Source organism: Cataglyphis hispanica, chromosome 10 (assembly GCF_021464435.1).
Source record: "Cataglyphis hispanica isolate Lineage 1 chromosome 10, ULB_Chis1_1.0, whole genome shotgun sequence".
Lineage (NCBI taxonomy): Eukaryota > Metazoa > Arthropoda > Insecta > Hymenoptera > Formicidae > Cataglyphis > Cataglyphis hispanica.
Window position 1 is genome coordinate 5,160,984 of NC_065963.1, and position 14,839 is coordinate 5,175,822.

At 30.8% G+C, this 14,839-nt stretch overlaps 1 protein-coding gene across 3 annotated transcripts in view; it reads right to left on the reverse strand.

The window, feature by feature from the left end:
• LOC126852537 (transducin beta-like protein 2) overlaps positions 1–14,839 on the reverse strand; it is a 35,951-nt gene that overhangs the window by 14,443 nt on the left and 6,669 nt on the right. The window contains exons 2-3 of one of the 3 annotated variants that reach the window (XM_050597441.1): positions 10,442–10,690; positions 1,427–5,140 (exon numbers count right to left, since the gene is read on the reverse strand). The exons of 1 other annotated variant lie outside the window; for it this stretch is intronic. In XM_050597441.1, coding sequence (XP_050453398.1) covers positions 3,696–5,140; positions 10,442–10,690 — 1,694 coding nt within the window. In that variant the 3' untranslated portion in view covers positions 1,427–3,695. Of the gene's footprint in view, positions 1–1,426; positions 5,141–10,441; positions 10,691–14,839 lie in introns of those variants that run through there. One more of the 3 variants, XM_050597442.1, reaches the window with a different exon arrangement.

Genomic DNA, 14,839 nt, shown 5'->3' on the forward strand with positions numbered 1-14,839 from the left:
TTCGTTTGTCGAGTCCGTCGCATCTGATGACAATATGAGATCGAATTGATGCGACAGGCGAGACGTGGAAAATGTTTGCCAGAGTAAACAACGGAGGAAATAATGACATTAAAATTTATAACGGATCATGGATTACAGCTGTGCCAACGATATTAGTCATCGATGTATTTATCGATGAGCGCATTGCACTCTCTATAGTGAATTATTACTTTAAAGCCAATGAAAATGTGCGGCGTGAAAAACAGCCACGTGTCGTGGGACTACGACCCTGTCAAACAGTTCACAACCGCGTCGATTATGGATCTTGAATGATAAAGATGGCAATAACGCTGTCTAGCATAAACATCAACACGTGAAATATTCAATACATGTATTTTGACAAATGCCACCGAAATTTCTGTCATTCATTATTCGACATATTTCCATGTTATTGTATTTAACTGTTGATATAAATAATGTTGCCGTTACTGTCTTGTCGAGTAAAAATAAATGATTGAATTGAATAAAAATTATCCAAACTGATAATTCTGCTGCAAATTTTGAAGATCTTTTGCTCGCATCGATAAATAAATTAGTTGCAATGCGTTTGAAAATCTATCTAATATAAAAACAAATCCGTTATACTCACTTACTTTTGTTCAAAGTTCAATTTTCCAAAGAAAAACGAGAAATAATAATAAATAAATTAAAAACGTAACCAAAGTTTTATTAAAGTTTCTAAAGAGAAACACTTCATGAGAATAGAAACATTGTTTTCTTCATTGTGTGTTATTTCAAAAATAAATAAAATATCAGAATTTTTTATTTCAAAGAGAATTTTAAGCAAACATTCGCGATATTTTCACAATATTTAATATCGAAAAGCTATGAAACAATCAATTTTAATCTCGAATGTGTCTGGCTTTTGAATTTTTATTTGGCAAAGATGAAATGGCACATTCATTACTATAATTCTTTTTATTTGTTCTTTTTTCTCGCACGAATATCATTCCGATCGATAGACAGATAACCTTTTCTCCCAATGCATTTGAACAATGTAATGATATTAACAGGACAAGACAATGTCATGAAGAAACCGAATTTGAAATGCCATGATGAATGTTAAGCAATGACGTGGCCATCTGCCTTGTGGCACTGTGTAATGAGATTCTTTAGCAACTTTCTCACAAGAGCATGATGCTATCATATGCAGCAGAAACAAGATAGTTTTTGTTCATCTCAATCCTATCGTAGCATTTCTCGACTTTTTTTTTTATAACAATTACTATTTTTTTTTTTAAGACAAAGACATAAAGAGAAATCTTGAATATTGTTGACTATCATTTTTTCATTTTATGCATTGAAAGATTGCAATTGTAGATACGCAATTACATCGCCGGAGATGAGAAGAGGGCGAAGGTATTCGAATAAAAACATACGAGAGAAATTATAAATACTCCGATTGTATATTTATAAAATTTCATTGTTATATAACAATCCTTTCTTAATCCTAGAAAAGAGGAAAAGACATCCATTGAATGTCTTTTCTACTATTATCTCGCTTTAAAAATTCATCGTTGTTTTTCCAGAGTTTCAAGGCTTTAAAGTGAGTAAATTGACAGAAAAAATAAACATTGAAATTTATATGTATTCTTAAGCATTCTTTCGCAGTTGAAGTTAACAGTTCAACAGATATCTCTTGTTATTCTTTTACAAAAAATATAATTTTTAGGATTAAGCATAGTACTGAAATTAAGTTAATCGATAAAATTATAATGCGCGCGTTGCGTTATGAGCGATAAAATGTGACAGTATATCACATGCAGAATACATACTGAGATCATTCCTGATCATTCCAAAATAATTTCTGAAAGAGCAGAAGTAAATGAATAAAATCAATTTCTTTCTTAATTATGTTGTTAACATCGAATTTTGAACGGCTAGATGAGCCACGATGAGTAAAAACTAATTCGATTGTTACAAGTGTATTTTTTTCCGTTATTAATTTTTAAAACTTTATTTAAAATAGAGATTCGCAACTATTTTTTTTTTGCTGATCAGTTATTATTTTGTTGCTTAAAAAAAATGTTAAAAGTAATTTGATATAATTTTACTCATCGTTAAAGGAATAATCGTGTGTGTGTGTGTAAATAATAACGTTATTTGCAATTAAAACTTGGGAGATATATACATATGTACAACGATATATGCAAAGGTAGAAAAATATATTTTACAATACTATCTCGTTACAAAATCTACGTAAAATTTCTATATTACACAATTTATTATAGATATTTACGGTTGAATATTCGATCGTGATATAAAACTCTGCTGTTGCGTAATTATGAAATGAGAAGAGATTAATTATGACAATGATAGAACACACAATATCAATAGAAACGCAGGTAGTCAGTCTCATGAGATCATTACTAATACATATGGTATATCCGTACGTATATTGCATATTATGTGATTCGCCGTATTCTTGTCGAAAATTGATAAAAACATGAACGCGACACAAGTCCCGTTATGTCAGACACATGGCGATATATGTTACAACGATATGTGGCTCACGAAATTTTAATGTAACGTTTTAATATACGCTACAATTTGATAGCACGTATAAATTGAAATTAACTTTGGCTATAATTCACATCTCCTTTCATTTGCGTCGATGTATTTATTTGTACAAAAATGCAATTCAATAAATTTTTAAATTACGCAATATTCGCTGTCAGTCGCGCAGCGAAATGTCGCTTCTAAAATGATTTCCTGAATTTTTAACGATACGATTAAACGTGCGATGAGACAAAGAGATATATTTTTTATCTATTATATTTTAGTCAAATTAAATCTGTGCGCGTTTTGATTTCGTTATGTCGTATTTGTTGAGTCACGGCGTATAACCAGTGTCACGCCACGTGTCCTCGTCCAAGAAAACTTCACGGTGTCGTCTTGTTCCAAGTGAAATTTACATGCGTACCATATGCGTCGATGAAAGCCAACAAGAGACGCTTACCATCAATGACATCGCACGACCTTCTCGCGGGAAAGAAATATCGAATAAAATATGCATGATGAGATGGATACGATAGTGAATAATAATGCTGATACGTATCCATATAAATACGTATATCGATTTTTGCATGCATTGATTTTTACAAATAAAAATTTTGATCCATGAAATGATAATACGATTTGTACAGTGTATAAAACAGTAACAATTGACGCATATACAATGTAAAACACATACAACGCATAAATAAAAATGTGCACACCAGAGAGAAGAGATTCAGTAGGTGCAACAATAGTTGAACATAATTTGTTTCAAAATAAAAAATTTTTGATCAATTTTCAATCGGAAAATCAATCGATAAAGATAAAGTTTTGAAAGAATAGAAATCAGAGAGAAAAAAGAAGAGAGAATATTTGAAGTATAGTAGAGAAGTAAGAGATCTTTTGAAACATATTCTTTTGCTACATTTACTCATCACCATCTCTATCATCTCTAGTGTTTGTCGAAAGTGTGCGCGTTATATGTGCATATAAGGAACACAATCCGTATCACAGATTTCATTGGAAAACACACGGGAGATTATAAAAATAATTATAAAAGTGTAGCGCGTTTCCATGCTTATCTTTATCTTATATTAATGGTCAATAATACGGACTCTTTGTCATTCTTCAATTCAAAAATCACAGCACATGATACGATCTTATAGAGATTCTTCGTTAGCGAGTTTCTTTACTAACGACGATAGTTTCAATCCAGTAAGATCGTAATACACCTTTTCCAACACTATATCCACAACGGTCCGGGCATCCTCGAGAGAATCATGCGTATCCTTTTGTATTTCCCGACTGAGCGAATTTCTCGCCAAAGTCTTCAATGCCATACAATATGGAAATCCCTTAGAATGTGGACATATCATGGTAGTATCGACGACATTATTGTGCAACAGCTGCAACATTCTGAAATCGCTCGCCAGATTGTGACCGAGAAGAATCGTCTCGGCGTGGATAAATTTTAATAAATCTTCCTGGACTTGCTCGAGAGTCATGGTGACGTTCGACATTTGCTCCTCCGTAATGCCGCTGAATTTAGTGTTGTAATCGATGATTTTATTTTTGGGCTTGACTAACGTCTCATACACTAAATTGCCATACAAATCTATAACGGTGACTTTGGTAAGCTCGAGACCCTTATGCGTAAAGCACATCTCGCAATCTATAGCGTAGATATCTATGCCATAGATATCATTGTACTCCAATTCGTTGGATGGAACGGTATGCACAAAATTTTTCAATGGTCCATTATACTGTCCGGGCTTCAAGCCATTCCATACGTGTACTTTTGCTGTCATACAACCGGGCGAAAGTTCCGAATTCTTACAGCACGTCCAATATTTGTAATTTGTCTTGCCATTGGACCCATCGTACAATTTGCCATCGTGATGGACGCAATGCTCCTTGGATATGTACGTGCCTTCGTAATTGACGTAGAACTTGTTGCGGCATCTTACGCATTTTCTCTCCCGTTTTCCCGACACTTTGCTTTTTTTCTTTTTGTCTGAATTTTTTTCGCATTCATCGGATGAACTCTCGCTACATTCGGAAGTACTGTCAACCGAGCTACTACTGCAATTACCGCTGTCTGAATCTTTTTTGTCATTTTTCTCTTCTGCGGTGGTGAAATTGTCCGGATATGTTATGCTTTTTATCATCGCGCACTTTGGCAAAGTGGGTAACTCTATAGGGTAACCTCTTTCAGCGAAATCGTTTGACATCAATTTATATTTCGCGATTCCTTGACATAGCGTACTGAAAGATATATTATCCCATAAGTGAGGAAAATATAAGCCGTTGACATAGGCATCTTGCTTCTGTTGTGTCTTCTCATGCAGATACGTATTTTGAACAGGAAAATACATCGGTTGCCAAATTTGCTCTCCGCAATTATTAGTTCTATACGTATCATTGTCAATCGTAATTTGTCCTTGTATTTCGGGATTTCTTTCTTGATTTCCATGCTGATATCGATTGTCATTTACTCCCGATGGAGGCATCACATCTGAGTGCGACGAAGATAGTATCGATGTCTCTCTCTGCGAATTATGCCTATAGCCATTCTGCACATATTCTTCTGGTTGCAAGCTCCGATCTTTATATTATATGGAAAAACAAATATAATAAGTTTATTGTATCCGTGCTATCTTTTTATTATTAAAGATGTCCACACGTGCATGCAAATTTGATCCTCTTTCTTTCCTTCTTTCTTTCTCCCTTTTATTATTAATATTTTAATTAATGAAAAGAGTTATATTTTTTTAATATTCGATATATGTAACCGTATGGAAAGATATAAGTGAATTTTTCACATAGTCTGATATGAAAGAAACGTGATCTCGCAAAATTAGTTTCGAGATATTAAAAACGAGATATAAGTTTCATTTGCATTTTTAATCTTTTCAAGACAAGACGAAGGATAAAAAAATTGTCATGAAATTGATTCATGCCCTAATGACATTTTTACGAAAGCGATGCACTACTGTTGTATTTTTATTGTCATTAAAATCTAAACAAAGAAGAGGATGCTTTACAAAGATTGAATTTCGGAGTCGAGTAAATACTGTTGTGCACATGGCCGCGTTCTTGACCTAAAAACTATAAAAGTTTTTTTTCTTCGATTTGTAGTAACGTTTGTATATATCAATTTATATGATAAGCGTTAACACGATTTGATTTATTATCAAATGCATGTATCAGAAGATGCCGATACAGGATTATTTGAGAAATAAACAAATCATGATAAAAGCTGTCGATATCTCTTCCTTAAAATCTCTTTCGTTTTATCAATAACGATAAATAAATGGAAACAAAATACGAGGATAAAATGACATGAGATAAATAGAAGACATGTGAAAGAAAACAGTATATACATTTCTTATTTCACTTGTTCAAAAGCGGCGACTCAAAGACGAGAATTAAAAAGAGCTAATATTGATAGATGTTAAACAAAAGAATTTATCTTAGGTATTTATCTTATAGAGATACTCAGTTAAAATAAATATTTCAGCTTTTATTGAACAATTAATAACATTTTATGGCGTGAACATAAGATGAAACAAGGATATGTTATCTACTTTCAGTCACATATAACAGATAGAGAAAAGAAAAAGACACCTACGTGATATGTCCCAGCAACACTTCGTCCACTTTTCGCTAAACGTATTGCTGCGCAGCAGCGAAGTTCGTGATTTCGTATTATTCGATTCGTAAGAGCAGAGGCTCGTATCGACGCAGATCATGGCGGCGGAAGAACATCCAAAAGACTGTTGCTTTCGCGGCGTAAATTACTCGCGAATAATTTCGGCAAGATGTTTCGCGGCTGAGCTTTGTTTTTATCCGCGCTTGCGTTATCTTGTGCAAATGTTTGCATGACGTGCCGCAATATTTCCGCGCGAACGGGATCGCCACCGGGGGACTCGGGATTTGCGGAACGTACCGATTCGTCGGCTTCCGTGCGGAAAAGGATGACAATTCGCATGATTCGCGCGAGGTTCGAGAAACCAAAGAAAATTTCATTTTTTAAAGAGTATTCACTCGAATGATGACAGCTGCGTTTACTTATGTTTCGATATCTAAAGCATACATTTCCATCAATCGATTTCGAATTAATTATTTTCTGGCTCTGAATGTAATTTTAAATTCGTTTGATTTTTTTCGTTTGACTTGCAATTTTGTTTTACAAAGTATTCTTTTAAAAAAAAAAAAAAATAAATAATAATAAAAAAATGAGTTAAGTTAACAATAAAAACCGGTTAGGAACTTGTGATGCAAATAAATCTTCTACAAGTATAAGATAAATAAAATACACTGCATCTATATATTTTTAAGTCTTTTTCTCTAAGAAAAAAAAAGCATTCATTTATCTTATATTTGCTAAAGTTCCAGAAATTTTTTCTTTTCTAACTATATTATATTTTTATAGTTTAAAAAAAAATTATTTCTCTCCCTTTCTCTCATTTATTTGTCCACTTAAAAATCCACTGTAACTTTCTGGCAAAGTGTGATTAAACCGTCATTATATATATATAATTATATTCACATAAATAAAATATATTTTAATATTCTAAGAAATTTTTCTCCTTACTTATATTTTCGCGGCAGATTATATCTGAGCTACGGCATGAAATTGATTATTTTAAATCAATTAATTTATTCATACAGTTGCATCACTTTTATTTGCGGAACGATGCGTTAAATAAAAAAATAAACAACGTATTATATAATGCAAAATTTGTAAATTTTTCTTTATTTATAGATTTTTCTTTATTTAATAGTAATTAATAACGTTTGGTTCATTTTCTCCGCATTAATCAGAATTTCATATTATATTTTTTTTATTTAGCGGCATGGTATCTAACTTGAAAATTTATAATTAATTCTGTATAAAATAAACCTCAACTTTTTGTTGCCCCAATTTGCAATAACCGTTTTTTTATAGACGAAACATATATTATTAAATTTTTAAAAGAGATTGGAACAACTAATATTTATTGATAATAGTTTGAAAAAATTGGAAAACTTTCTCTAGAGTTCTTTTCGGGTGTGTGAAGTTGGCACCTCTATGTTACGATATCATAGTTCTGTTTAGAGTTCTGAATTATTTAGAACAAAAGAAAGAGTTCTTGATAATTTTTATAAAGAGTTCTGTCCATTATAACAATAAAAGCAGAGTTTGAAAAATAGGGGTGCCAACTTCACGTTTTTGGACATATCAAAATTAAATAGTTCTGAGCATAGTTCTGATGTTTTTTTGAATAGTTATATAGTTCCTAATACTTTTTTGCAAGAGTTCTGCAGTTTTTAGTTTTAAAAATTGACTTCAAACATCAGAGATATATTTTCAAAATTTCGAGTTCTGATCAAAAATATCGAAGTTCTGAATTATATTCGATAAAACAAATATAATCGCGAAAACCGCATGATCTTAGCTATTATAGTTACCGAAATACCGATTTTTTTAAATTAATATACTTTTGCAAAAATTTTGGAAATCACGAGTTCTGACTGAAAACAATAAAATTCTATATTACATTTAATAAGATAAGTATAATCGCGAAAACCGCATGGTCTTAATTATTATAATTGTCAAGATAGCGATTTTTTAAAATTAATATATTTTAACGAAAAATTGTAGTAAATACAAGTTCTAGTAAGAAATCTTATAATTCCGAACTATATTCGATAAAACAAGAAAGAAAAAAAAGTACAGATTTTATAACTATTATTTTATTATAACATAGTTTCTTAGATATCGCGTTTTAACTATACTTTATATACAATATATATATTGAAAATTTCTATTTCTGATAAAAAATGATAGACTTCCGAATCAATGTTAGATGAATCAGGAAAAACAAATATTTTATATCCATTTCTAAAAAAAATTTTTAATGAGTCAAAGTGTTAGAAAAAATTTCGAAAGAATACATAAGATGTTGTCCGATTTGACTTAAATAAAGACAATTAAATATTAATGCTTCAATATACTAAATTATTAATTTTAAGTTTTTCTGCTCCTCTTTCTCTCAAATATCAATTAATAACTGGTTATAAAGAAAAATATTGAAACACAATCAAACAATACGTATGCATTAACGATGTCATATAAAAACAATTGAAAATCATTCATTGTAGTAGTTTCACGTCTAGCAGCGAACAATACGATATAAAAATGTATTAATTTTAAAAAATCGCTATCTTGACAATTATAATAATTAAGACCATGCGGTTTTCACGATTATACTTATCTTATCGAATGTAATTTAGAACTCCGACGTTTTTTATCAGAACTCGTAATTTTTAAATTTATTTTATAAAATTAATTAATTTAAAAAAGTCATTATTTTGGTAATTATGATAGCTAGGACCATGCGGTTTTCGCGATTATATTTGTCTTATCGAATGTAATTTAGAACTCTGATGTTTTCGGTCGGAACTCGAGATTTCCAAAATTTTTTACAAAAGTATATTAATTTTAAAAAATCGATATTTCGGTAACTATAATAGCTAAGATCATGCGGTTTTCACGATTATATTTGTCTTATCGAATGTAATTTAGAACTCTGCTGTTTTCGGTCGGAACTCGAGATTTCCAAAATTTTTTACAAAAGTATATTAATTTTAAAAAATCGATATTTCGGTAACTATAATAGTTAAAATCATGCGGTTTTCACGATTATATTTGTCTTATCGAATGTAATTTAGAACTCTGATGTTTTCGGTCGGAACTCGAGATTTCCAAAATTTTTTTACAAAAGTATATTAATTTTAAAAAATCGATATTTCGGTAACTATAATAGCTAAGATCATGCGGTTTTCACGATTATATTTGTCTTATCGAATGTAATTTAGAACTCTGATGTTTTCGGTCGGAACTCGAGATTTCCAAAATTTTTTACAAAAGTATATTAATTTTAAAAAATCGGTATTTCGGTAACTATAATAGCTAAGATCATGCGGTTTTCGCGATTATATTTGTTTTATCGAATATAATTCAGAACTTCGATATTTTTGATCAGAACTCGAAATTTCGAAAATATATCTCTGATGTTTGAAGTCAATTTTTAAAACTAAAAACTGCAGAACTCTTGCAAAAAAGTATTAGGAACTATATAACTATTCAAAAAAACATCAGAACTATTTAATTTTGATATGTCCAAAAACGTAAAGTTGGCACCCCTATTTTTCAAACTCTGCTTTTATTGTTATAATGGACAGAACTCTTTATAAAAATTATCAAGAACTCTTTCTTTTGTTCTAAATAATTCAGAACTCTAAACAGAACTATGGTATCGTAACATAGGGGTGCCAACTTCCGTCACACCCGTTCTTTTCCGAGAAAATAAATTTTTTTCGCATATCCACTGTATAAGACTTGATTAATTTAGGACATATATTAAAAATTTACAATATGAAGACAATGTGCAACTTTCAAAAAAAAAAAAAAATCCGCTAATAAAAGAAAGAAAGAAAGATAGAGGCGATACTATGCCGCTATAGTTATCTATCATATACACAAGATAACATGGGCACATATGTATACATATAAAAAGAATTTACTAAATAATTCATTGATTTGCATAAACGATAAGTTTTAATTCATTATGTCGCGTCGTGTGGATCATTAAATTAATTTAAATTAAAAATAAAACAAGATTTTTCGTTACTAGCATAACTCTTACGGTGGCATTTATTCATAATTAAAAATTTTGATTTTTAAACTACCGATTTTTTTCAAAGTGATTTCGAATTATTCGCATTTCAATATTCATATAATAAATATATAAATATTTGTATATTATTCTTCGAATGAGAACTATACCACCGATTACAGTTATGCGAGCTAAGGACGCCGTCGTATGCGACGATCATTTTGTGATCTTTAGCTACGTACCGTCGGCACAGCTTGCCAGATATCTGCCATTGTTCGAGAAACTCATGTCACTGATGATACCAGTATGTCCTCTAAGCGTACTAGTTAACCAGGGATGAGCAGGATATAGCAATACTTGTTTATTGCGCTTCTTGTTTAGCGGAATGCGTCGGCCGTTGTGAAGCGTATGAGAGAAAATTGGCGGTTCTTGCGGTATCGGTATAAAACCCAAAGGTGCTGCTGCTGGACTCCAAGACGGCTGTCGCAAAACTAAACAAACACAAATTTATTATATTTATTAAAAGATTAATATTCTGAATAAGAACAAGTACGATTTTGATGCAACATTTAACATTCTTATGATAAAAACTTTAATACGCAGTTATTTTTAGCACGTGGTTATTTAGCAAAGGAACAAACTGAGCACAATTTTCTCGCGAATATGATTATGAATTAAGAATATGATTAAGAATATATGTGCTGATTTACGTACCAATAGATGAATAACCATGTATCATACAATAAATCATTTCTATCTTTTCGAATTCTCGAACTTTCGAAAAATTTTACTTGAAAATTTTACTACGAAACTGAGCACGTGAACGAACGGTTGAACGGCGTTCCTCCAACTGAAGTTCGGTTTCTGCTCTTAGCGTTACCGTGTTACTCCTTCTTTTCTCTTTTTAGAAAATTTGAACAGCGAATCATATCGAAGCATTTCCATTTGTGAGTCATACCTGTCCGTCGAGCCCTTTGCATAGAGCGCTGGACCAAAGATCATACGATGCTTGATCCTTTCCCCTTTTCAGGTCTAAAAATTGAGAATTTTCGCTTACGGGAAAAAATTTTCATGACAAACGGTTACTCATATAGAGCCATGGTAAACCAAAAAACTTAAGTAATAAAACTTAAAACTTAAGAATTTCATCCATACGGAATTTTCAACGTTGCTTACGTTTTATTATGGGATATTTATTGTTCGATTAATTAATTCACTTATGTCTTAAGTCTTATTGCTTGAGTTTTTTTTGCCACGAATATTTTTCCATTGATGAAACAAAAGAAAAACAATATTAATTTTTAAAGTGTTTTAGAGTTCAATTCTTTGTCATAATTAATTAATGCGTTTTTCTTTATACTACTCTGAATAGCGTATACGGTGTGTAAATTTTTGTGCCGAATTCAGGCGACGCGACAGCTACGTGCTTGCAAATATTTTTGTCAATTTTAGCGAAAAATTCAAATAATGATATAATCAGGTTTGTTGAAAATAATGTAAATTTAAAAACAAAAACGGATATTATTTTAAAAAATTCTTTAATTTAAATATTTAACTGAAGTTTGCATTAATATAATTAATGAAATATTTACAATGAAGTATTTACAAAATTTTGGATACAAAAACTGTATACTATAAATGTATGATTGTAAATGTAAAAAATCATTTAATTAATGAAATTTCCGATTGTTTTCTAACGGCCGGAATCGATAAGAAATTTATTTCTAAAATTTATTTTTAAACAAGCATTAAATAATTTGCTTAAGTATCCTTTTTTTAGATTACGCAGAATTCATTAAGCAAAAAAAAATTTTGTTTAAATTTTATTCTTCCATAGTCTTGATATTTAATATCAAATCAAATATGCAATAATGATCAATAAATATATTAGAATGTAATTACAATAATTAATAATCTTTTTTCATTCCAAAGAAAATTTTTCTGTTAAGTAATTAAATTTCTTCAGTGTTTATATATATATATATATATATATATATATATATATATATATATATAAAACATTTTTTTTCTTAGAATACATCTTTTTAATTTTAATACTTCGCGTTCTCTTTCATATGCATATCTATAATATTAATAATAGTTGGTATGTTTTATATACATGTGTACGTATCAAAAACATAAGAAATATATGAGCGCGGCGTAAAATATCCTTTGAATGCGGGGAATAATCTGAAGCAGTTGATGGTTCCATCGTCGCGTACATTTTAGATCTTAGAGACCTCGGATTTATAGTCTACTTTCGTATCGCGCAATATTTACTCGATATTACAATAATATTGTAACAATCACATTCCGTGAAATTATTAATGCCATTATCTGCTATCAACATGTTTACAAATATATTCGTTGTACAAAAAAATAATATGATTAATGTGATTGATGTAGTTTAATTAATAATATTTAATATAGTGATTATTAATATAGTGATTAATAATATAATGTACATAACAAAAGTTTCCATGACGTTCAAATAGATCATATTTTGTCAATAAAATTATTCGCCGCCGCCATCGTAAATGCCCCCATCTTTCCTCATCTCTCTTTCTATAGATTCGTAGGGCTGCTGCACACAAGAGGATCAATGCGTTTCGCATAGCAACAGGCGAATAGCCAGGTTACATCTTTTCCATAGCGAAAAATTCATTGGCTACATTGGTCCCTTGCCATTCATTAAGGCGTTCTGTGTGCAGAAGCTCAGATCTTCCATTTTCCTCACTCTGCGTTTCAGTTCCGCAACGTTGCGCTCTGTTTAAATATTTCTTACAATATATGTATATATATATAGTATTTTTTATTTTCTATAAAAGATAGTTCAATAATAAAGGTAGATGAACGAAATGCTCAGTGAAAATTATTCCCTATTCGAGATACGTGCCGTTATCAAGTTTTTGCACGAATCAGAGAAAGATTCATATCGCAAATTAGTGAATAGCCAGTCCTAATCTGAATTAAATGACATTTTACAATCTTCAAATTTTTTGCCGCTTACGCATACTTTTTTCGACTTAAAACTTTCTGGCCACAAATATTCATTCCTAACGATGAATTTCACTCTGATTCACTTTCTGCTTGCAATTTATCTGATAACTGCGCGCACCTCAAATAATTTTCAATCAGACAAATTGTATTTGCTTGCCAAGTTCCGACCAGTGAGTTAAAGATAAAACATTTGCATGGTTAAGTGGAAATTGATTTGTTCATTTATTTGTGGACCAATCAATTTTTTTATGTTTATGATTATGCGCTTATGCAAAAGTGTGTGCTCCTCGCTTTACTATTTCTCTTTGCTATTTAACAATACATGTAACATAACATACACATAATCTCAAAGTTACGCGCAAAGATTATAATACACGCTTGTATCTTTATTTTATCAAACTGCCTATGTATATTCGCGCATGTAATACAAAGAATATCATATTAAGGGCATGATTAATTTTGCTATAATAGTATTATACTGTTTGTGTATACAAGTTTTTCCAAATACCTTCCCATTGCTTTCGAAAACAATTTAATTACAATATAAAATAACTCTTGCGTAATTTTGCACAATAATGTATGACGTGGCCAGAAAAAATCAAATAAATGATGTGAAATTGCACGATCATTAAATACCGAGGTCAATTACATGAGAAAGATTCTCGTCAAAATAAAGATAAAGAGAGAGAGAGAGAGAGAGAGAGAGAGAGAGAAATCGCATTCCAAAATTCTAATAACGCGACTTCGCGCACTTGCGTATTCCATCTACGGTTTCCATCCAATGGTTTCATCATTAACTTACCGGCCCTGAAGATTTCATTTGCCACCGTCATTAAATACATGTATATATATATGCACATGAAACATTAGCGTTTCTATTTATGCCGCATAAATAAAAAAAACTCCTTCTCCCCTTCCCCCTTTCGAGCTTAATATATATTTTCATTGTCCATTGAATTGTTCACGTCAATCGGCTTTAAAATTTTTGCTCGTAAAAATCTCGGATGAATAATATTTCTAAAGCTTTTGATTTATTAGCCATAACAAATGGTATTATGTTCTTTCAAATTTTGACAAAAAAATCGAAAAATATTGTATTCAAAATTTTCTAACAGATTTCTGTTACGTCCAGAAAAAAGCATTATGATTCCAAAAAAAAAAATCTTTTATTCTATGTGAAAACGGCTCTCAATATGTATTATTACAACATGTGGAAATTCCATTGCAAATTTACAAACATACAAACATGTGGCAGCCACCGTCGATGCACCTGTCCGAAAAACACCATAGTTCCTCAACATGTGTATTTCAAGTGTTTTCGTTCTTCTATTCAACCAAAACTTCGCTTCAGAATTATTGTAAGATTTTTATTTCGTTCCCAAAAAGGAACATTTAGTTGCAGGTAAAGTGTATATTTTGATATCAAAAGACACTTTAATATGGAATCATTTTCCAATATGAAATGTTTTTCATACACATGGAAAATGATTATAATTTTGTAATTGTAATATAACTATTAAAAAGAATTATTTCCAAGAACTCTTAATTTGATAGATTTTTCACCCATATTAAGCTGGGCCCCCCCACTAACGCCAAATAAAATCGCACCTATCAAATTATTTAGTACTAATTATGTGCTA